Below are 23,878 nucleotides of genomic sequence, written 5' to 3'. Positions count from 1 at the left end.
CTGTCCCTCTGCCCCCTTTAACAAAGAAGTGTAGAAACTGGAGAGAGGCCACAGCCACTCAGATGGTTCAAGGTCTAAAGCAAATTACCCACAAGGAGAGGCTGAGGCCTTGTTCAGGGAAGTGGAAGCTCAGGGAAGACTCAGTGACACAACAAACTTCCCAAGGGGCAGTTGCAAAGAGGGTAGAACCAAACACTTCTCATCCGCACATGAGATAACTAACAAAAAACCACAAAGCTACAAACTGCAGCTGGGGAGGTTCAAGCAGAAGCTCAAAACTCTATTTTCCTGCACATTTGTTTCAAGGAAAACACAAAAACCCAAGTTTCCACTCCTTAAGGCTGAAAGAACCACCTAAGGGTCACCTTCTGAAGCGAGGAACACGAGTGCAGGCACCAGTGACATGGGATGAGGAATGAGCGGCACTCCTGAGGATACTGCTCGTGTCACACAGCTGTCAGTCATGCAGCTGTCGGTCACACAGCTGTCGGTCACACAGTTGTCAGTCACCGCCGTCTCTGCAGCTGCTGCACACCTACCCAGGGGTCTGCTCTCTAACCTCATTGCTCTTGTGTCAGTCGTGCCGCATGCTCGTGTTCCTCCTGAGCGCTGACACCAGGACTGGCGGTGTCCTGGCTGCTCACGGGACTACACAGACCCCTCACGACAGCACTAATGACAGCACCCGCTTCAATGACTAATGCTCGTCGTTACTGGCATTTTTCAAAACCAACAGGTTCATTTATCTTTACCAAGCGAACAGGCCTGTCTGCGCTTTGCCCAATTTAAGCCACACTGAAGAAGAGAAATAAAAACAGAGCAGGAACCAGTTTGGGTTTTTTTCCCCACGCTGGCCTGGACCGGCGCAGGCGAGCAGAACATCGGCCGCCTACCCCCGGCGCGCCGCTGTGACGTCACTGCGCCGCGACTCGCGGCCGCCCCTCCCCTCGGAGCGCACGGGAGGCGCCGGGGCCGCCGCGTGCCGCTTGCGCCGCAGGGGGCGGGGACTCCGGCCGTGGGGGCGGGGCGCCCGGCGCGCGGCACCGCCTGACGTCACGGCTGCCCCGAGAGGGGCGGGGGCAGCACGAGGATGGCCGCGTGCGGGCGTGCTGGGCAAAGCCCGGCCTGGGCAACGTGGCGCAGGAGCCTGTCCCGCTGAGCCTTAAGCGTGTCCAGTGTTGGGGGACCCACCGCGTTCCCGGGGAGGTCATTCCAGTGCCTGGTTGTTCCCGTTGGGAACCGCCCCTGCAGCTCTGCGGGGTCTCGCTTCGGGCGCGCGGCTCCTGCTTTCCGCGGGAAGGCCGCGAGCTGACCCTGAAACCGGCGGTTCTGCCGCGGAACCGGCCCGCGCACACCTCCGGCCCGCGGGGGGGCGCTGTCTGCGGGCGCGCTCCGGCCGCGGGGCCTGTCGGGAGCTGTGGTCCCGCGCGGCACGTGCGCGGGGCCCAGCCGTGGCCGCCATGCCCAAGGTGCGGGCGGGGAAGCGGCCGCGGCAGGAGCGGCGGGAGGGCCGCGCCGCCGGTGAGTGCCGGACGGGACGGGACGGGACGGGACGGGCAGGGCAGCGGCGCCCTCGGGAACGGGGGCCGGGGTCGGGTTCGTCCTTGCTGCGGGGACGGCTCGGTGCTGCGAGCGGCCCCGGGGGAGGCCAGCGCCCGGCGGGGAGCGCGGTCCGGGCGGGGAGCGGCGGCGGCCGGTGGCGTTTCCGCGGACGCGCCTGCGGCGGGAGTAACGCCGCTCTCTGCCCCAGGGATCCTCTTCAACACCGGGGCCGGGCAGCACATCCTGAAGAACCCGCTCGTCGTCAACAGCATCATCGAGAAGGTGCGTGGCGGCGGCGGGCGGAGATTCCCCGGCACGGAGGGACCCGCGGCGCGTCCTCTGACCTGAACCTGCCCTTCGGTGCTCCTGGAGGGACCTTCTTTCTCCGCCGCAGTTACTGCCTTGATATTGCTGCTTTCTTTTTGTTACTGCTTTCTAAATGTGGCCACTTCCTTAGTTTTCTGTACATACAGAGTCACACAGTCATAGAATTCTTTAGGTTGGGAAAGACCTTTAAGGTCATGGAGTCCCACCGTTAACACTGACAAATACACCACTAAACCATGTCCGTAAGAACCTCATCTACATGTCTTTCAAACACCTCCAGGGATGATGACTGCACCACTTCCCTGGGCAGCCTGTTCCAATGCCTGACAACCCCTTCTGTGAAGGATTTTTTCCTAATATTCAATCTGAATGTCCCCTGGCACAACTTGAGGCCATTTCCTCTTGTCCTATTGCTTGTTACTTGGGAGAAGAGACCAACACCCTCCACGCTACAACCTCCTTTCAGGCAGTTGTAGACAGTGATAAGTCTCCCCTCAGTCTCCTTTTCTCCAGGTTAAACAGCCCCAGTTCCCTCAGCTGCTCCTCATCAGACTTGTGTTCCAGACCTCCCAACAGCTTCATCGCCTCCTCTGCACTCTCTCCAGCACCTCAGTGTCTTTCTTATAATGAGGGGCCCAAAACTTCACACAGTATTTGAGGTGTGGCCTCTCCACTGCTGAGTACAGGGGTTGATTCTCCTGTTTTCACAGTTACTCCTGTTTTCACAGTTTTGCTCCCATCCCTTTCTAAACAGCACTCACACTCCCCTGCTGGCTGATTTTGGCCTTTTACTGAGCTGCGTGTATGTCATATGCCTTTTGTTTTAAAATTAAATGGTTACTTGAAATCAGTTCTAGGAAAGTAACTGAAATGCCATTTGTTCTTAGGCTGCCCTGCGACGCACAGATGTCGTTCTGGAAGTAGGCCCAGGAACCGGTAACCTAACAGTAAAGATGTTAGAGAAAGTAAAAAAAGTAAGTGTGAATTTCCCTCTCACCTTCCTCATGCTCAAACCACCTCATGGCTTAGGCTGTGGCAGGCAGAAGGATCTTCATTTGCTTGATTCAATTAAGCAGAATTACTCTATGGATACTTTTCTTAATATTTGCATAATTCCAATGAGCTTTTAGCTGTTCATGTAAATCTTGTATGGTTTTATCAAACTATATTGCTGTTATCCATTTATGTGGTAAGTCTGCGTGTTTTGGAGGAGGGAGGAAGATGCACAGACTATTTGGGAATTTTTAAGAATTATATAAACCTATAGCAATAGATACAGGGTTTTTTCACAACTGGAATTTTAATATGAAGTTGCAAATATATACTTTGTTTTCAGGTTATTGCTTGTGAAATTGATCCTAGACTTGTTGGTGAGCTTCAGAAGAGAGTCCAGGGCACGTAAGTATCAACTGTGGAAACAGCGAGCACTTAAAGAATGGAGCTGCTGTGGAAAAGCTTTGGCAACGTGCATGTCTGAGGATAACCACACTGTATTTTCCCCCAGGTGTCTGGCAAACAAACTTGAAATCAAGGTTGGAGATGTCTTGAAATCAGACTTACCGTTTTTTGATGCATGTGTTGCTAACTTGCCTTACCAGGTATGGCCTAAACAACATAGCAAAACTTCTGTCTTTTTAAATGATGATTGCCCTGAAGTTGTACTAATGCGACTGCTCTTCTCCTCAGATTTCTTCACCTTTTGTGTTCAAATTATTGCTTCATAGGCCTTTTTTCAGGTACGTGGAAGAACAGAGCTCTGTATTACCTGATAGAAAAACAAAACAAACTTCAAAAAATATTCTCAAATGTGATTTTTTCAGTTCTTAAAATATCAGTTTGATGGGTCAGAGCTGCACCAGGTTTTTTTTTTCTAATACGAAAACTGCCAGTGTCCAGGAATTAGTTTACGTCTGTGTATTAAGCAGAAGAAGAAAATCTAGTCTTGGCATCAGTGAGTGTCCAGCTGATGAAAACAGGAGTTGCACCTCTTTATATTAGTATTATAACAAATTGTTATTCTGGGGATAAGTAGGGCATCGTAGCATCTCAAATGCCTTTCTGCCTTAAAAAGGAAGGATGGAAAGGGTAGGATTGATGCCAAGACGCTTCCTGTTGTCTGGTTCAAAAATACAGCTGCCTAGGTACTTCTGTGTGTTGTTCAATGTGTCAGGAGTTATTGATTTCGCTCACTGAAGTGCTAATGTTAGTGACGTTACTGGTCAATTTTTGGAGCTAGAGAGTTTGGATTTGAAGGATTTGTCATAGAATTATTCAAAATTATTTGCTACAGTCAGGCACAGAACTCTGACACTGGTCTCTTCGATCCTTATCTATTTAGTGGTATAAATAATGAAATTTTTCTGTAGCTTTAAGGAGATTTAGATGGTTTCACCATGTTTTATGTTGGTTTTTCTTTTAAGAGAGTGAGCTAATTAAGGCAGAGTTTGTTTATGACAAACTTCTATTGCTTCTAAGCAATGAGGCAAATCCTGTGTTTTCCAAGTGTGTTAGTTGGCTTTTGACGTAGAAGTTGATTACTTATAATTGATTTTCTCATTTCTGTTATTCTCAGGTGTGCAATACTTATGTTTCAAAGGGAGTTTGCACTTCGTTTGGTTGCAAAACCAGGAACTAAACTCTACTGCAGACTCTCCATTAATACTCAGTTATTAGCTCGTGTGGACCATTTGATGAAGGTACGTCATTCTGCGTTAGCTAACAGAGCGCTATCAAAGACAGAAGAATGTTTCTAGGAATGTGGGGATTTGCTCCTTATTCATCCAGCTGCCTGACTTCTCCCAACTAACAGGTTGGAAAGAACAATTTCAGGCCTCCTCCCAAAGTGGAATCCAGTGTTGTCAGAATAGAACCAAAGAACCCACCACCACCTATCAACTTTCAGGTGAGAGTGGCATACTCAATAAATGTGTAACATACTAGTGATAATACTTAATTTCATTTTTCGTTTCACTTCTTACTGAGTCGTGTGTGCTGTTTTCACTATTAAGTACCAGGTATTCATTGGCATTTACATCCTCTCTTGAGGGGTCTTGTGTTAGGATGTTACCTGAGCATGCCACCATCAGTTCAGGTGAAGCTTTGTTTACCTTTGTTTACCTTTACTTCAAGACCATTTCAGCCTTGCCCAAGGTTAGCTGTATTTTCTTGAAGTGTCTGCTGCCTCAGCACATAAAATCTGGCCAATAGTGCCTAGGCACGAAAATGAGCAATTGAAAGGATTTCATGGGTGAAATATTTTCTCCTCCATTTGTATTGCTTTGTCCAAGACAGGACTGGTTTTTATTGTTTAGAAAGGTATTTTCCTGAAAGATTTTTCTTTGTGTTTGGTACTGTGAAGTTGGTTGTAGTGACTGTTCCAGTTTGTAGCAGCTGTCTGTTCTGTAAATTGTGAAATTTTAATTTCAGGAGTGGGATGGTCTGGTAAGGATAGCCTTTGTTAGGAAAAACAAGACGCTCGCCGCAGCATTTAAGTAAGTAACTTCTATTAAAGGAAATCTTTTCAAAGTTTGAGAGTTCATCCAGTGAGCCATTTCTTTTGTGCAAATGCAGAGCTGTGTCAGATGCATGCCAGCACAGTCTGGGGTAAACCATGATGGAGGATTTCTGCTGAGGCCACAAGCTTTTTCTTTTCAAAGAAAACTAGGCAGCTGTTGAAGAAGAACAGCTCTGTATAGTAGTTACAGGTTTTTATAGTAAATATTTAAAACCAACCAAGTGGAAAAAAAAAAACCAAAACGCATTGAAGCTGAGTTTTCATTCTAAACTTATATTTCTTTCAGGTCAAGTGCTGTAGAGCAGTTACTGGATCATAATTACCGAATTCATTGTTCCTTACATAATACAGTAAGTGCCTTTTTAATATATTAAATCCTATTTCTGTGTACTGTGACTGTTAAAAAGATTTTCACAGGACAGTTTGAAGGAGGAACTTCCTTCCTAGAGAAAAATCTAAAACTGTCACTGTATTACAGCAAAAAAGCTGAAAGCTGAGTATATTATTAATGTATTCGCTGTACAGGTCTCAAGGACATTACCTGATGTAAGAAAACATTTTGTCTCTGCTTAGCAATACTGCTATGATTCATTTATAGTGAATTAGCTGAACTATAAAAATTCAGATACAACAACAGAAGAATATAGTAATCCACACAAGATAAAATACAACTTATTTCTATCACTTGAAACAAGAATTATTCTAAAGCAGAAAAAGAACAGATTATTTAAATGAACTATTTCTATGCTATGAATAGCAAATGAATTTGTATCCTATTTTCTATTGACAGGAAATACCTGAAAATTTCAAAATTGCAGAGAAAATACAGACAGTCCTGAAAAATACAGGTTACTCTGAGAAACGAGCCCGTTCAATGGATATAGATGATTTCATTAGGTATTTTTTTGTTTTAATTTATGCCTTTTAAGCTTCTTCACGTTCTATTTGCACCTGTACCGGTGTAGCACAGATTAGTATTGGGTTACACAGGAACAGTACTGTTTTCCTCTCAATACCAGACATTCCTGGCTCCCAGTCTTGAACATGAACAAACACGTGAACTCTATATATGCATTTTAACTACTAACAGTATTGAGAAGCAGTTAGCAAAAGATCCCTATTTCTGGTATTTGTGTAATAGACCATTCCATGTCTCCTCCAAAAGTGGCTTTAATATGGAATTGGTTATTATAATTTCTCTGGAATCTGACACAGCCATTCTCTATCTGTCCTGAGGATTAGGCCTTAGTCTATAGCATAATTTGGAAATTTGGGTAATTAAGTGCTATATTCTGCTCTTACTTCTGTCAGTTAATTTCAGTGGCAACATGAATCCTCTTCTAACTTAAGAATTCCTGTTTCTCAGTGTGACAACAAACACAGCTACTGCTTTTTAAAGAAAGAAAGAAAAGAAAGGCTGACAGGTCGGTAGTTCCCAGCTTCCTCTCTTCTACCCTTTTTAAAACGGGTGCGATATTTCCCTTTTTCCAGTCACCAGAGACTTCACCTGACTGCGATGACTTCTCAAATATGGAGAGTGGCTTGGCAAGTGCATAAGCCAATTCCCTCAGGACCCTGGAATATATGTCATCAGGTCCAATACAGTTACGTATGTTCAGGCTCCACGAGTGGTCACAGACCTGATCCTCACTAACGTGAGAGGGACTTTGCTCCCGCAGTCCCCTCTTGCAGTTCATCCGCTCGAGGGGTCTGGGAAGAGAGCTTGCCCATGAAGACTGAGGCAAATAAGTTGCAGAGTACCTCAGCCTTCTCCTCATCCGTTGTTACCAGTTCAGCAGTCTTGCTCATCGGGGGGGCTACACTACCTCTGACCTTCCTTTTCTGGCTGACATACCTGTAGAAGCCCTTCTTGTTACTCTTTGCGTCCCTTGCCAAGTTCAGCTCCAGCTGCGCCTTGGCCTTCCTGACGCCATCTCTGCACAACCGGGCAGTGTCCCTGTGCTCTTCCCAGGATCCATGTCCCTGCTGCCACCGCCTGTGTGTTTCCTTCTTGCCCTTTAGTTTGTCCAGCAGGTCTCGACTCAGCCATGCTGGCCTCTTGTCCTCCTTACCTGATTTCTTACACCTGGGGATCGAGAGCTCTTGCACTCTATGGAACATGTCTTTCGAGCTCTGCCAGCTCTGTTTTGCTCCCGTGTCCCTGAGGGCAGTTTCTCAGGGGTCCTGTTGCCTAACTCCTTGAAGAGCTGGAAGTTGACCTTCCTAAAATTCAGGGCCTTGACTTTATTCTTCGCCTGTCCCACATCCCTCAGGACTGTGAACTCCACAAGAGCGTGATCACTGCAGCCCAGGCTGCCTCCAGTCTTGGCATCACTGATGAGCTCACTTGCACTGGTGACCATCAGGTGCAGTGTCACATTCCCCCCTGGTAGGGCTGTCTCTTACCTGGCCTAGAAGTTATCCTCAATGCACTCCAGGAGTCTCCTGGATTGCCTACAGCTCACCGTGCCACTTTTCCAGCACATGTCAGGGTGGTTGAAGTCCCGCAGCAGGACAAGAGCCTCCGAGCGCAATGCCTCCTGTAGCTGGAGTAAGAAGGCTTCATCAATAGTCTCCCCTTGATTGGGTGGCCTGTAGTAGACACCAACCATAAGGTTTCCTGTGTTACCTCATTCTCTGGCTCTTACCCATAAGCTTTCAACCTGCTCGTGGCCATTCTTGAGAGAGCGCTCTTCACACTCTGTCCACTTCTTGATGCAGAGGGCAAACCCTCTACCCTTCCTTCCTTGTCTGTCCCTTCTGCAGCTTGTAGCCATCCATCACTGCACTCATCATGGGATCTGTCCCACCAAGTTTCAGTCATGGCCACGAGGTTGTAGCTTTCTAGCAGCACAGTGGCTTCCAGCTCCTCCTGTTTGTTGCCCATGCTGCGTGCATTGGTGTAGAGGCACTTCAGCTGGGCTGTTGGCTGTATCACGTTGTTAGAGGAACCCCCTTAATTCCTTAGAAGTATTTCACTGGTGTTTTCCTGTTGGCCTCTGTTACCTCAGGAGTCCCTGCCTCGTCTCCGTAAGACTTCAGGTGTGCTCCAGTGAGGCCAACACGTCTGAAGGCCACCGGCTGAGGGTCCTCCCTAGCACCCCACCCCTCTATCCTTGGTGTCTTGTCCCACAGCTTGTCACAGGCGATATCGTCTCCCTCCCCCATCATGTCTAGTTTAAAGCTGTTGATGAGCCCAGGTAGCTTATGTGCAAAGACCCTGTTCCCCTTTGAGAAAGGTGAACTCCATCCAACACCAGCAAACCTGGTGCTGTGTAGGCCATCCCATTATCAAAAACCCCAAAATTGTGGCAGTGACACCAGCTACAGAGCCATGTATTAATAGATTGTGTCTGTCTGTTTCTTCTAATGTCACTGTCCACAACTGGAAGGAGGGAGGAGAAAATAACCTGTGGTCCTGATTTCCTCACCAACCATTCCAAGGCCCTGAAGTCTCTTTTGATCACCCTTGGGACACCTTCATCACCACCCACATCTAAGACCAGTAATGAGTGGTAGTCTGAGGGCCGTACCAGGCTGGGAAGTTTCCTGGTGATGTCCTTAACTCGGGCCCCAGGAAGGCAGCAGGCTTCCCTAAGAGAAGGGTCTGTCTGGCATATCGGGCCCTCTGTTCCCCTCAGAAGGGAGTCACCTACAATTACAACCCATCTTTTCTTCCTCATGGAGGTGGTTGTAATTCGGGGGTAGGCCTTTCTGATCCTGTCAATACTTGTGGTGTAGATGTACCTTCATTTTCCTCATCCATTGTGGCCTTCCACATCCAGAGCCTCGTACCTGTTGTACAGAGGCACCTGGGAGGGCGAGGTGGGTTTCACCTGCCACCCTGAGTGTGAACTTGCCTCCATTCACTCCTTTCTCTTGAGCTGCTGTCTGCAGTCTGGCAGGGGGAGGATACAGGACTCCTTTGATCTTGTGTTTTTACTGGTGGCCATTCCTGTCTTAGGGAGGCCAGAGCACAGTCCCACCAGTCTATCTCCTTCTTGGTCTCCCTGATGCTTCTTGACCTTTCTACTTCAGTATAAAACTTCATTGAAAATATACCTGTTTCTCTAAAGTAACAAATTTGCAAATAACTTCTAGTTTAACATTTGTAACAATTCTTAATGGCAGTTGAACAGCAATGGCTGCTTTCCTGCTATTTTTGCATGTTCTTTGCCAGGCAGCACGTCTTAAAACTGCCGTAAGCTGAAGTATAAATTGGTAGAAATGGTAACAGAAATGTTTTACTCTTTCAGACTGCTGCATGGCTTCAATTCAGAAGGCATCCATTTCTCATAGATCCTACTGCAAGCATGGAAGATGGTCTGTGTTTTGTCACCAAAGCCTCATGTCAGCCAGCGTGACTGCAATTAGACCAACTCTTCTCACAAAAGGGGTGAACAGAACACCACATCCACGCTCTGGTTCTTATTAAACCTTACATGCAGTTTTATCACAGAGAGGAGGCAAGAAGCTGCTGCTCTGTATTTTAAAAGCGATAAATTCTTTCCTGACTTAAGTGAGGCGCTGGACTTCCACGTGTCTGTATTTTTAAATATACCCAATAACGTGGATTGATGCTGCCGTAGTTGAAATCTGTGTTCTCTGATCATGGACTTCACCTCACTATATTCTTCCACAATACTTGACAGTACAGCTCATAGTCTGGTCTGGGCAACGGAAACAGAGTTACAGTCATTTTACTTGTTGGGGATTGTTTGTTTTAAAGTATATTTAAACGCTTCCTTTTGATTCAAAATGCCTGTGTCTTCCATTTGTCCTCTGGTAGTGACCCACACTCCAGGTCTGTTCATAATCTTTTCTTGGAGAAATCCCAGTAACTGCTTCTCAGAAACAAGAGCATTGCAAAACCACTATTGAGGTACCTGAAACTACCAGCGTCCTGTCTTCTACCCCTTCCTTATTGCCACCAAACCACTCTAGGAACCAGCAGAAAACTACCAAAGGGCCGGTGCTCGTAACCATAGACAGAAGGCGTGGGGGTTTTTGTCAACTTTACATTCAATTTTAATAAGAATACTACCTTGCACTTCAGGGCAAGGAGGAGTTGTAGCCTCAATCAAAGCTGTCAGTGAGTCTTAGAGCAACACATGCCTGTGCCCTGACAGAAAGGATAACTGAACAGTCTTAATCTAGTTTGGATTACACATATTTGTTGCCAAGCACAAGACAGAGTTTTCCTAGGGAAATCTGCATTACCTCTGCATTGCAGCTGTCAAAAGAAAACCGTGCTTTGGTCTGTCTTATGATTTGGGAAAACAGTAACTATTGACTCTGCAGCATTGTGCAGGGATTACACAAACTATTCAGACACAATTTCAAGATGCATCTGCTACATGACAGGACACATGTAATTTGCAAGGTGTGGTAAACAGCTGCTGAAATCCAACTGCATCTGTCCTTCCTCTCCTGTTTGGTACCTGCTGTAAACCACAGCCTGGCTGTGGCTCTGGGAGTGCGTGCAGGAAGAGGAGGGAGGGCACCATTTCTCAGGTAGGGTGTCTCAATCTTCAGAGGCTTTTTAGAAAGTGCGATTTCCCTACAGCAGCTCCAAAGAAACCCACTGGTACTACGCCATAACCTCTACTATCACCTGCTAACAAAAGCTGCTGCCTTCTATTTCCTTGTTTTTTGTCTTGACTCTGACAGACGATGTTCTTAAACAACTGCTCAGAAAGATGGGTGATTGTTCTTTCAAGATCTTCTGCAAAACTAATGTCACGACACTGCTCTGGGGAACTTGCTTCCTCTATGGCAAGTTTGTACAGAAGCATTAGTTAGCTCCAGAAGTAAATATTCAATCTGAAATCAGAGGCCTTTTCAAAAGTGTAACTCCAATGTGCTTTCAATGTGAAACCCTTCCCAGAGTGCAACAGAACTTTTGTACAAATAAATTCGGACCTACAATTCATTAATAGCTTACTTTATTAAACACATGTAAAATCTACATTGTTGTTTCAGTTTTCATGTTTACACACAGGAGGATTTTTTTTTTTTTTTGATGCAACAAGAGCGTCCCATAGCCTATCTTGCTATGGGAGATACAAACATGAAACACGACAAGAATTCCTGGCTCATTTAACTCTCTTTTCATTGCCTTCCCCTTATTTCCCTCCAGGCCTGGCACAGACAGACAGGCCTGTCTTCCAAAAGCAATGGTTCAACAGTTCCAAGGGAAAGTCTGCTGACACAAACTCCTGGAAACAGGGAGAACTCCTAGAGAGTTCTACAATTCTTCATTTGACAAGAAGTCTTACATGAAAGGTCAATCTTTTTTGGATACTGACTTGCAAAAATAACATGAGTGCCACCAGCTAAGAAGTGCTGACACACATGGTGCCATTTGTGAGAGTTCAGGTATTTGTGGGATTTCTGTTAGCACTAGGTAAAGGTATTGCGCAAAATCCTCAAATGACACAATTTCACCCCACTTTTTAGTTGCTGGCACTGTACAAAGGGAAAAATAGGGATGAGCTACTTTATTTTAAAGCAACAGAGCTACTCAAACTACCTGCAAACTACAGTTAATGTACACGTAAGTTTCTCATGCATCAAAAGCTAAATTTTAAACAGTATGTGAAAGGCAAAAGTTTGCATTTAGCTATATCCCCATAGTTTGACAACGCAGAGGTCAGATTATACCTTTACGCTGACAGTATTATCACGCCACGCCACATACTGTATAGCTGCTTTATGCTAAGATACAACTCTCCTCAGTGCTTAAACATTACCCTTTTTATACATCGACTATTTTTTCTTTTTTTTTTTTTAAAATTACAGAGAAAAATGTTAGAATTTTATAATCATTTTCATGGCATTCAAATAAATCTAGATTCCAGATTTTTAAAAAGGAGGATGGAATGTCCAGCTGTTTGTCCACTCCAAAGGCTCTTGCAGTTCCTGTTCAAATGATATGGCACATCGTGTGAAATGACACTAGCCAGCAAAAATAAAAGTCTAAAAGCACGTTAAAAACGTACACGCACTAAAAGTAATTCATACTGACAAATAAGGAATGTCGTTCATTAAGGCTGTGCTTCAGGAGGATGTTTAGGGTTAAGTAGCCTTCAGCAAGGCACCGAAGGGGAAGAGGTCAGCACAGCTGTCTCTGGAAGAGGAGGTATGTACAACCACTGGTGAGGTGTGCATGCACGCAAACACAATTTAGAACTGCACAGCTGGTCTTCATAATAAAACTGAACACGGCTAAAAGGAAATACTGCGACTTTTTAATGGCCACAGCTTTACTTCATTATTAAAACATGGCCGATATTTCCAAACATAAAATTCACACTTTGAATAAATGAAATATTTTAAACAAAGCGCTTCACAGATCTGAACCCCGCACGCTTGTGCTGTCTGGTCTAGAAGCATTTTGTAGACATCAGAGCATTTCACACAAATCTGAAAATGTCACTCAGGTGAATAAGAAACAGGACATTTCCACAGACATTTCTAACAGTTTTACACTTTCAAGTAGTTGAGTTCTCGCGGCCACTGGGATTTGTAACAAATGTTGTGCTACAGCAGTACGGGTTCGTGGATTCCTTTAGCAGCAAAGGCCCCTTTCAAAGGGCACGTGGTCTTTTCGGGTTGATCTGTTTACTGGCCTGTTCCTCCTCTTGCAGAGCTGCCCGGAAAGATTTCACTTTGTCTTTAAAGAAAAAGAGAGAATGAGTGCTGATGTGCCTGCACTCAACACACATCTTGAAACTAAGCCCTGATGCTCAGCATCCCGGCCCCTCTGCAAAAACAGCTGATGCCACAAACTACAAGAGGATTGAGAGAAGCTTAAATTCAATAGTCACCACACAAACAAGTTGCTTAGCAACTCAGTCCCTTCTGAGATGCCACCCCTGTCTCTAAGCAGGAGAGGGTTGAAAGCTGCACAATTGCATTCCCAGTATGAAACCTCTTCACACCTAAATTCTGCTTCTAACTTACAGAGCACAGGGAGATGCACACCACACACAACCTTCTGCTTCCCTGCAGCTTCCAACCACGCTCAGAGGCACACAGAATTGTATTTAGTGTACAGTCTCTTCTGTAAATTCCAAAACCCAGCGGAGTAAATTCTACTCCCCTCGTGTTTTTCTATGAATGTGAAAAGCATTTGTGATTAAACTTTGGAGGTTCTTCACCTCCAACTTATGTAAAGACATAAACGTATCATTTGTTTCATCGTAGCTGTAAGAGGAATGGAAGAAACCTCAGATAGGAAGTGTGGCATCCTTTCATATTTCTGTTCCTGTCCCCTTCCACTATCCAGTAATAATAACAATAATAATAATAAAGGAACACCAAAACACTCCACCCCTCAGCCCAGCCCTTGAATTTTTACTAGTACACCATACTGTCTGGAGTACAAATTGTAATAGAAACTAAAATGAAGAATTCATCTCTGGGAGGTACCAAGCTGACAAGCTGATTTTGGAAGTGCAAGAGTCAATTTTTGGCACTAAGCATTATCTGCAGTTTGTTTTTCAACAAAGAGAGGCTGACAAAATTCAGACAGAAAGGCTGCTGAAGGAAAAGGAAGGCTAACAAACAAGCTCCTCAGAGCTCCATGCCACTCATAAGCACAGTCTTAATCATGACAGCAGGCTGCCTGCTACACTACAGAATGCAACAGAGCAGGAACTGGGAGCACCTATTACCTTTTTCTCATTGCACTGCCTTCTTTTTGTTTACAATGTGTTTGGATTTTCTTTCTCTTTCTTTTATTGTTTTGGAACGAAGGAAAAGCAAAGTTGCGGGACTTGGTTTATACTTGAGGTAAAGCAGAGGTTTTTCCTTTCAAGTGGGAGGAACGGAGCACAGATGTGAACTTGTTCTCAGGCACCAGAATAGAAGTTCCTTGCACAGGACATTATAGGGCAGCATAAGAGGGAAAAGGACCCTAAAACACAACCACACCCTTTTGTTTCTCATCATTATTACTGCAAGTCTCCTTGGCATATGAAAACACACTGCTAATAATGCACACAGAAGTGATTAAAAGCAATCTACCTCTAAGTTCGGTGAGAATATCAATTTTTTGCTCTAGAATTGCTTCAAGTTGAGTAGCGTAAGAATCCACATCATAGTCTACTTCTTCTGTCATCTCAAGAAGAGCTTTTTCATCTTCCAGCCATCTAATAGATTCCTAAAAAAAAAAAAAAAAAGAGTTAAAACCAAAGCCAAAAATTAAAGACAAAGAACCAAATTAGACCTTTTATCAAGATCAAGATGACCACAATTTTCGTTTTGAGCCAACTCACTAAAACAGGTTTCAATCCTAAAATGAAATCTTATTCCTAAGTCAGAAAAACTGAAGCCTTTTTCCTAAGGTCGTAAAATGGCACATTTTCCACATGGTTTCCTAATTCCACTGGCCATAACACCAACAGATAAACACCAGTGAACACAGTTCTCTTCAAATTCAGAGCATTAGCTGGTTGTAAAGCTAAGAAACCCAGAGAACAGAACTTTATGTCACAGTTATTTCCCCTTAGGCAGGTATCAAACTTGAAGTCAGGCTTCCGTTTTAAGTATGGGCTGGTTGCCGCTGAGTAGAATCACAGTGGCATTACTACAGTCAAGCAGCCCAGATAGTTCTGTCCATAACTAAATCCAGTTTTGACAGAAGCCCACCGATGCATGAGCTATCTTCCCAGATAGATGAGAGTACTTCAAAGGTTGGCTAAGTCAGCTCTTAGGCATCTTTGTACTCTGAATATTACAAAAAAAGAGGGGAAAAAAAAAGTCTTGCAGCAAAGAAGCGTGCAACCAGGAGCTTAAAGCTTACAGAACCATGCAAAGCTATGATCAGGAGAACTGAACCCAATGGAAACACCGTGATTTAAGAAAATGAAAGCAGCTGACATGCTGGGCCTAAAATACTACAATTAAGTCTTTCCCTCTGTGCTCAGTAGCCCAAGTAATACTGAAAACTCAGTCCAAACCCCATGTATGCTTTCTGGCTTTCAGGACAGATGAGCTCATATTGGGATAGGATTCACCTCATCTAGTAAAATCATACATCCAAGACACTAAGGAAGAGCAACACCTCCATAGCACGATTTACTCCATTGACCTATTCTAAACATTTTTGTTAGGAATGGATGTTTTGCATCAGCAGCTTCCAGAAGAAAGCTGACAGAAGACAAGTTCTGGCTGGTGCAGCTGGTAGATTTTGTACTGGTCCAGTTCACCCACATCCACGCATAAACTAACAAACCACGCTGTGAGCGAAGGGAGCTGAGGTTCGGACACGTTTCCTTCCAGCGGCTGCTGGGAGGAGCTGATCTCCAGCAGAAGGGCAGATGGACACACAGAGGCAGTGACATCTTAAACTAACACAGCTCGTCTCTCCAGAAGTCACAAGCAGTAGGACACAGCTACACCATATGGCAGGTGACTTCCACACTTCTGCATGTTTTACTTCAGGGCTAATGTTTCATAACAACAAAATCCCTACATCTGTTACAAAATGCGATATTTAGCATCCTACTGAATCACAAACACACCTCAATGTTCCACTAAGTCAGACACCTAAACTGAGGAAATGTGTGTATTCCCTACGGGTTTAGTGCTCTGCTGTTCTCTTAGTAAAATAAAACAATTTAGAAATCTCTGACAGCAGTGGAATGACCACATGATATCCCACAACTTCAAGACTACGCACTTTCATGGCAAAATATCCAGACAGGCTGGAGGACAGGGGAGAGAAGAACCTGATGGATTTCAACAAGGGCAAGTGTAGGGTCCTGCACCTGGGGAGGAATAACCCCAGGCACCAGTACAGGCTGGGGGTGACCTGCTGGAAATCAGCACTGCAGAGAAGGGCTTGGGAGTTCTGCTTGACAGCAGGTTGTCCATGAGTCAACAATGTGCCCTTGGCCAAGAAGACCAACGGTAGCCTGGGGTGTATTAAGAAGAGTGAGGGCAGCAGGTCGAGAGAGGTTGTCCTCCCCCTCTACTCTGCTCTGGTGAGGCCACATCTGGAGTACTGTGTCCAGTTCTGGGGTCCCCAGTTTAAGAAAGACAAGGAATTACTGGAGGGAGTCCAGCAAAGGGCTAGAAAGATGATGAGGGGTCTGGAGCATCTTTCTTATTAGGAGAGACTGAGAGAGCTGGGTCTGTTCAGCCTGGAGAAGAGAAGGCTGAGAGGGGACCTTATTTATGGTTATAAATATCTCAAGGGTGGGTGTCAAGAGCATGGACCAAACTCTTTTCAGTGGTGCCCAACAATAGGATGAGGGGCAATGGGCACAGACTGAAGCACAGAAGGTTCCGTCTGAATATGAGATACGAGGAGAAACTTCTTTACTTTGAGGGTGCCAGAGCACTGGAACAGGCTGTGCAGAGAGGCTGTGGAGTCTCCTTCTCTGGATACATTCAAAACCCACCAGGACTCATTCCTCTGCGATCTGCTCTGGGTGAACCTGCTTTAGCAGATGGGTTGGACTAGATGATCTCCAGAGGTCCCTTCCAACCCCAATCATTCTGTGATTTTGCGAAAAACCAAATTCCTGGATTAGGGTAAAACGAAGTACAACTCCATCTCTTACCTGGAAGACAGCTCTGTGGTCTTCTAGAACCTGCTCTTCCATTTCTACCATTTGTGACACAGCTTCATGGAAAGTAAACAACTGTGGAGAAACTTCTTCTTCCTAAAAACAATATTTAAGCTTGTTAGTCTGGAAAGAACTGTGGTTATAGGATACATAATGAATGTGATCCATCCCATCACAGAACACAAAAAGAAATATGCAGAAGGCAGAACCTGTGATAACCAGAATTTAATGCTTTTAACAATAAAATCTCCAGAAATGAGAGCAATATATGAAGAAATGTTCAAAGAGTTAAATTTAGTTTATGTTTTGTTTGGGGTTTTTTTTGTGGGTATAGGTATGTTCGGTTTGTTTTGTTTTTTTGGGGGAGAGGGTTGGTATGGCAATTAACAGAATACTATGAAGTGACAAGGTGAAGAAGCATACTCTGTTTACTTAATGGTCTTGCTAACTGACTATAAATACACATTAACCTGGATTTGTTCTGCCACTGTCTTTACCATCAGCTCTTTCCACCTAATACTGTAAACCACTCACGTTTTGTTCACAGAGCAGTTTGAGATCATCTCTCTGAGGAGAGCTACCCACGCCCCACTGTGTCTCCAGGTCGTCAATCTGACTGGGAGCGTGGTGTATAATGGGACGGGCATCTCCTGCTGTACTGGGATCCACCGTCAGCTCCTTCACCCTGCGAGCACAGAAGGTTTCATTTGGAAATCAGTAACTTCCTGTGCAAAAGAGTCACAACCAAAAATAAAGCTCTATGGGCTTATGCGCAATTAATTCATTTATTAAGGAAGATGATGATGTCAGCTTCACAAATTCAATGTGCTTTCACTGACAAAAAGATGTTTCTCCAACTCCTAAAAAGCATGGACCATCAAATTTCAACTACTTGCGGGTGCATTAAACCCCATCTTCTGGCCAAAAGCATTCTCTGATTGGAATCTTACTGCTCATTAACAGCTAAGAGTGCAAAAATCTTCAAGTCTGTTAAGTTTTAGAACTTAGTCTTCCATCTCTTTAAAGAGAAAAACATTTTTTTCAAGTAGCACTTATTTACTACAATGGAAACTATTCTTCATTCATCATCAGAGGGATGAAAAGTTTTTTAAATAGACGTGTATGAAAATAGTTTTATTTTTTAATTAGAGATATTCAAATCACCCTAAACACAGACTTGTCAGATTTGTTCCACTAAATGTACAAAGGTGACATCACCATTTTTTAAAAAAAATGTATGAAGGAAACTATTATAGCAAGCCTGGATATAGAGTGTGGATGTTTAAGGAGGGTGAACAAAATACTGGGAAGATGATTGCAGATCATGCAGAACCATCACCTGCCAAACAAAATAAAGACAAAGTATGTGTGACTCAAGGCAAGGAAACTAATGAAAGGTTGGTCCATAAAATTACATTGCCAAAAAGAAAACTTAAAAATAAAGATTCCATGTATAGAATGAAGTAGACCTGGTGACTGAAGGAGAAAAGTCGTCATACTCATAGGAAGGAGAGAGATCAGAGCGACTGCCACTACCCTGTGAGAAGGGAATGTCCGAAGGACTAATTCCAAACTCCTTTACTCTGCAGCAGCAAAATACAGCAGCAAATTAAAAGAAAATGTTCTTACAAACACAGTTAAAATGACAACACTTTGTTTAGCATACTTCTTTAATAGTTTAACGACAAAACTATTGTTATATTAAAACATAAGTGTGCCAACATGTTTAAACATTCTACAAACAGAACTACAGATCACTAACAAACCTGAATAAAACCAGTACGGCTAATTTGCAGCAGACTGTAATAGCGGTGTTTTCAGAAGAGTAATTACAGATTTCAGTTCATGCAGTTAACAAAATCTGTTCTACATTCAATATCCCACGAAATGGCTCCTTGGAAAATATCAAACTACTACAGCTACAAAACTTTACATTCTATTCCATCCCCTCTGTTACACTGCACACACACTGGTGTCCAGCATCTAAAAAATAATTGTACTATGAAAATGATGTAGTGCTAGAAAAAAATCAAAATACTACACAAAACACATGAGGCAACTTTACAGTGACAGGCATTTACTCCGTAACAACACACAAATTTAACAGCAAGGGCAAGAAACAGTTTCGATGTGTATTCTGTATGGGGCAAAAGATCCAACACGCCATGATGACTGCGCAAGGTCCTGCATGATGCTACTGTAAGCAGGGGAGCACATGTCTCCTCCTCACCAGGAAGTCGCACAGGCTGGTCCAAGCCAGGCAGATGTGCTACTGGCTCCCCTAACCCAGACAAAGAGACATCTGGACACCAAGAGGAGCAGGCACCCAGCTTCCCTGGCAGCCCAGGGGGCCCCATGAGTGACGGGCCGGGGTGCCCAGCCAAGCAGGGTGTCTGGGTCACAGGTGTGACTGCGGGGACACGCAGGGCCTGACCACCCCATCTCCACAGACATTAAACAAAGAACTGAGCAGGGGAAGGCACCTTTCACACTCACTGAAGAGATGAACACTTGCAGCAAGCGGTACAGGTCTCAGAGGCGATGATCTCTCTACACAGTTTATAAAGTCACTGCTGGATTAACTGACTCTTTACTTAGGGGTCTCAGAAACTTGCCTGAAGTCAGGAAGTATAAAATTTCGTCTATATCTATGAAACAGACTGGCAACTGCATGCGGTTCCACCGGGGGGATGAAAAAAAAAAAACCACCACATCACAGAAAGGTATTTCAGCTAACACCTCAGGAATCATCCCGAATACAGACAGCCCTCATGCAAGAGATGGTGCCTCCAGAGCTGGGGCAAAACTAATAGTGGCACCCCCGACATTCCTTGCAAGCCACTTTATCCATATCTGGATAATGGCTTAAAAGCAGTTTCTACTGTCTCCACTGTAATGGTCATAAAGAGTGACAAATTAAATGTAAGCCTGGATTAGTAATTTGGTTTTAATCTTATTCAGAAATGCACATACGAGAAAATTATTCAAATAACTAAAATAACTATACATCATGGAAAAACACTATTCTAAATGTTAGTGATCAGCAGACAGTATAGCTATAAGCAATAACGTTTTCCATACCTATTTGCGTATCTCAACGTATTTAGAGTGTTTTCACATGATGCCATCCCTGGAGAAATCGTAGCGATCTGGAGAAAATAAGCCATGTGTTAATGAATCACTTTGTACGGTTTCATTTGAGATCTTCTACCAAAACTGTCTACTACATACATTTGTCCTTATCTAATGACATTTTATGTGGCAGATGCCTTCAGCACCCCCCCAGCCAAACCAGCAGCAGTTTGGTCCAGGCTCCGGAGGAGGTGAAGGCCTGAGCCACAGCCGGGCCAAGAGCTCCTGTCAGGAAAGCCCCAAGGAAGCAGAACAGCAACCGAACGTTGTGGGCGCAGGGAGTCTCTTGCAGACCTTTCCCACTGTGTGCAATTTCACTATGAGCCAACCACTTTATTCTATAAATACGACAGCCCGGGTCAGCCTACTCTGAGCTCTCCCTGCTGAATAAGCTGGCTGTATGGCAATGGCTTTTATTACAGATCAGTGCATGAGCTCAGTTTAAGTTTTGCGTCAGTCATTTAGTTTAAGTCAGTTCATGCTGAATACTATGAATCACGTAGAATTATACGGTTGTGTGGCTTTTTTTTTTTTAACATGTTCTCTGCTTCATGTTACTTAGTGAGCTCTGTGCTGTAAAATTCTGCCCATATTTACCAAAAGCAGCTACAGACTACACTGAACATCTGTGACATAAAGTCTAGTTCGCACTTTGCTGAGGAGAACGTAGTTGAGGAGAAAATGACAACTTCAAGGCTAACAAGAAGTCATTAAAGACATCTGTGGAATAGGGCCTGTTCTGCACTTTGCTGCGAAGAGAAGGATTCATTCAGACAAAACAGCACCTTCAAGGCTATGGACTATAAATAATATCTAGTTAAACAAAACAAAGGCCCATCTAAGATCAGTGAAACAGAACAAGAAGCAGCAAGAAGATCCTAGACTCAAATATTGCTACTGGGCTGAATGGTCTGTAAAGACATAAAAATACAGGGATTTCTCTGCTTGGCTGGGACCTCTGCACGGGCACCCAGCTCGAGCCAGCCCTCCCGCTATTCTACTCCATTAAATCATTTATTTCTATGAACTCTGATGCCTGAGAGTTTGCTTTGGGAGTTCTAGGATCCGGACTCCAGTGTGACTGGACGCCAGGCCTCTGGAGGGAAGGTCAGCAGCATTTGGCTTGGCATATTTCCTGCGTGCAGCAAATGACAGAGAACCTGCCACCAAACTCTCTTAAGTCACACTCTTCTCTGGGTGATCTAAACATTACAGCAAGCAGAACTCTAAATCGCTTATCCATGACACTTGAGGAGACAGATGTCAAGTCAAAGCTACAATTTGGTTTTTTTAACCACACCTGGAACATCAAGAATTCATAGAAATTCAGTCAATTTCCCCCATCTCACTGTCTTGGCAACATAACATGTAAATGCAAAACTCTAGCTGAAAAAATAAAGACTCCTCAAAATGGGAAATATGCTACTCAATAGAAAGTGAGCCTAATATATCTGGGAAACAATTACCAGGTTATTTATAAATATCTATCTATCTATATATAACTCTCTCTATATATATCTATCTTTGCAGGCTGTTCTTTAGCTAACTCAGTAATTTCCAACAGGCTAACTTTCCAAACCTTCAGCAGTGTGGATATAGTAGCAAGAGATGCAAAATCTAGCTTTCTGATCCTGCAGAGCATTTATGAAGTTACAGAATCATAGAACAGTTCCGGTTGGAAGAGACCTTTAAAGGACATCTAGTCAAACCCCACTGCAGTAAGTAGGGACATCTTCAACTAGATCAGGTATGTCTCGGTGGGAAATAAAGCAATCCTGTCTTTTCACAAGAAAACTGAAGGAGAAAAAAAGATTAATAAAAATGCTATTTTGCCACCATTTTTAAATTAGAACCATACCTAACAGCTAAAGGGAAGACTAGGCTGCTCTAACACCATGGTTTTAATGTTATGGTCAGCAGACTTCTCTGTCATCTAGACTAATTAACTCTAGGGAGCCTATGAAAAGTAACAAACACAAACAAGCCTAGCAATTGGTGTCCAATGCAGAGAGTTTGCATTTCCATCAGGAGAAACGTTAAGGATGCACAAATAAAAACAGCTGGACCATCAGTGTTCTTCTCTGTCCTTTCTGCCATCTGACAGAATAATTCTGTTTTTTAGACTGAAGCAGATGCACATTTACACAATACACAGCTATTCATCCCATCTATCCAACTACTTCCCCTCTCAACACCTAGAGCATATTCTGATGCCTTTGATACAAACTTTAAATTTGTCTTTGTCATTTCAAGATAGTAACTCACCACTGTACTTCACATCTACACCCACCTTTTCCAAAATTCTGAGTCAACAAACAATACTCTCATATAATTCAGGCATTATTAAATATAAACAAACTTACTTCTCAAGTTAGAAGTGTTCCTAGCTAGACGCCTGGCTAGAAAACTAGAACAAGCAATAAGAAAGGCAAATAAAAAGTGAGAAGGGAGCAATTTATTTGAAATGTCTCTGCTGAAAGTCTCAGTTCACATACAGTGTCAGCTAGTGGAAAACTTAAGTCAAACACATTGCCAGGAGCAAGTGACCAATTTTAAACATAAAAGCCTGGATTCGCAGCACCTTTTCTTTTTGTAATGGATAGAACAAACAGTTAACCAAACCAACTTACCATACAGGTACGGGAGTTTTCTCCTATGAATGAATCTCTTAGCACCTGAGTAAGTTTACTTGCTCTGAAGGGTGTATGAGGTTTATTTCGGCCTAAGGCTCTAATGCACTCCTGAAAGAACAAACAAGTTTGTGAATTTTTGTTTAACATGGGTTGAATAAATATAATACAAGTGCAATTCAAAATCAGAAAATACATGCTTTAGATAAGCTGCTGTCCCTTAAAATAGCATTAAAATTTACCATTAGAGTTTGGGTTCGAGGAATTTGGGCTTTTACCTCTCCTTAATTTCAGTGTAGAGGTAGGAATCTGAAAGGACTTGGGAGCCCAAAAACTTTCTGAATTTCATCCAAAATGTTTATAAGTATTGTAACCAACAACACCACCAAAGCAAAACAGAAAATCAGTCTTGAACTTAAATGTCCAGACTAACAACAACAAAAAAAAAGGGATAAGGTCTCTTCTTTCACTCACAAGGGTGTGAGGCTAAACTAATACTTGCAATTGGTTGGAGAGTTTCAGTGAGAAATACTGTACAGATGTAAATATTCTGAAATTACTATAGAAGTTAGAGCAGCAACTAAATATAATAGTGCAAACCACGATGGCACTAATCTAAACATCACTTCTGCTCTCACTCGGAGCTCTAGCATCAGATAATAAATTACTTCTTATATGCAAAGAAAGTTTACATTTATATTTCTATGTTGTTGTCATCGTTGTCATATTTTGATCATTAATTACAGTTTCTGCCATTTGTTCAGATGCATGGCTTCCTTGGTACAGTTTTAACACACGTACACACAGGACTTCTTCAAACAACCACACTTAAAAGATTTTCAAATCAGAACTTTGCTCTTAGCAGGGCTTTTGTGCCACATGGATAGTTCTGCAGTAGCTCAGCTAATCCTCCAGCTGCAGCTATATCCTTGTGGCCTTTTAAAATTTCCTAGAAACAGTGTATTCCAAAATCCAGGCTAGAAACTGTGGGATGATAACCTAAGAAAGCACTGCAACTGTGAAAAAGCATAAAACAGAGCTAAAAATGGGCTCAGAATAAAACTGCAATGATACAGAACAGAACCAACACTGGGGCCAGCTGGCTTTAACTAAAGCGATTCTTAAAAACTCTCATCAGCTGAATTTTATAGAAT

General features: G+C 43.6%; 2 protein-coding genes across 5 annotated transcripts in view; one reads left to right on the top strand and one right to left on the bottom strand.

Annotated features, from left to right (window-relative positions):
- The first annotated feature begins 1,321 nt into the window (after nt 1–1,321).
- On the top strand, nt 1,322–10,142 carry DIMT1 (DIM1 rRNA methyltransferase and ribosome maturation factor). 2 transcript variants are annotated; one of them, XM_065655488.1, is made up of 12 exons: nt 1,322–1,521; nt 1,751–1,824; nt 2,757–2,843; nt 3,206–3,267; nt 3,374–3,467; nt 3,556–3,605; nt 4,442–4,565; nt 4,679–4,771; nt 5,296–5,360; nt 5,670–5,733; nt 6,174–6,280; nt 9,640–10,142. In XM_065655488.1, exons 1-12 carry the CDS (start codon nt 1,461–1,463, stop codon nt 9,680–9,682), a joined length of 924 nt encoding a protein of 307 aa, XP_065511560.1. In that variant the 5' UTR covers nt 1,322–1,460; the 3' UTR covers nt 9,683–10,142. The 2 variants fall into 2 exon arrangements, with proteins under 2 accessions (XP_065511560.1, XP_065511562.1); XM_065655490.1 differs by lacking the exons at nt 1,322–1,521; nt 1,751–1,824 and adding an exon at nt 1,847–1,935.
- A 1,168-nt stretch (nt 10,143–11,310) lies between these two features.
- The window catches only part of KIF2A (kinesin family member 2A), a 57,151-nt gene continuing 44,583 nt past the window's right edge, over nt 11,311–23,878 (bottom strand). For 2 of the 3 annotated variants that reach the window (XM_065655485.1, XM_065655486.1), the window contains exons 15-20: nt 22,725–22,835; nt 20,044–20,111; nt 17,497–17,647; nt 16,957–17,058; nt 14,414–14,549; nt 11,311–13,058 (exon numbers count right to left, since the gene is read on the bottom strand). In XM_065655485.1, coding sequence (XP_065511557.1) covers nt 12,973–13,058; nt 14,414–14,549; nt 16,957–17,058; nt 17,497–17,647; nt 20,044–20,111; nt 22,725–22,835 — 654 coding nt within the window. In that variant the 3' untranslated portion in view covers nt 11,311–12,972. Of the gene's footprint in view, nt 13,059–14,413; nt 14,550–16,956; nt 17,059–17,496; nt 17,648–18,431; nt 18,546–20,043; nt 20,112–22,724; nt 22,836–23,878 lie in introns of all 3 variants that reach the window. The other variant, XM_065655487.1, reaches the window with a different exon arrangement.

Source organism: Caloenas nicobarica, chromosome Z (genome assembly GCF_036013445.1).
Source record: "Caloenas nicobarica isolate bCalNic1 chromosome Z, bCalNic1.hap1, whole genome shotgun sequence".
Classification (NCBI taxonomy): Eukaryota; Metazoa; Chordata; class Aves; order Columbiformes; family Columbidae; genus Caloenas; species Caloenas nicobarica.
Note: the sequence above shows the minus strand (reverse complement) of the source record. Positions and strands in the feature narration are given on the sequence as shown.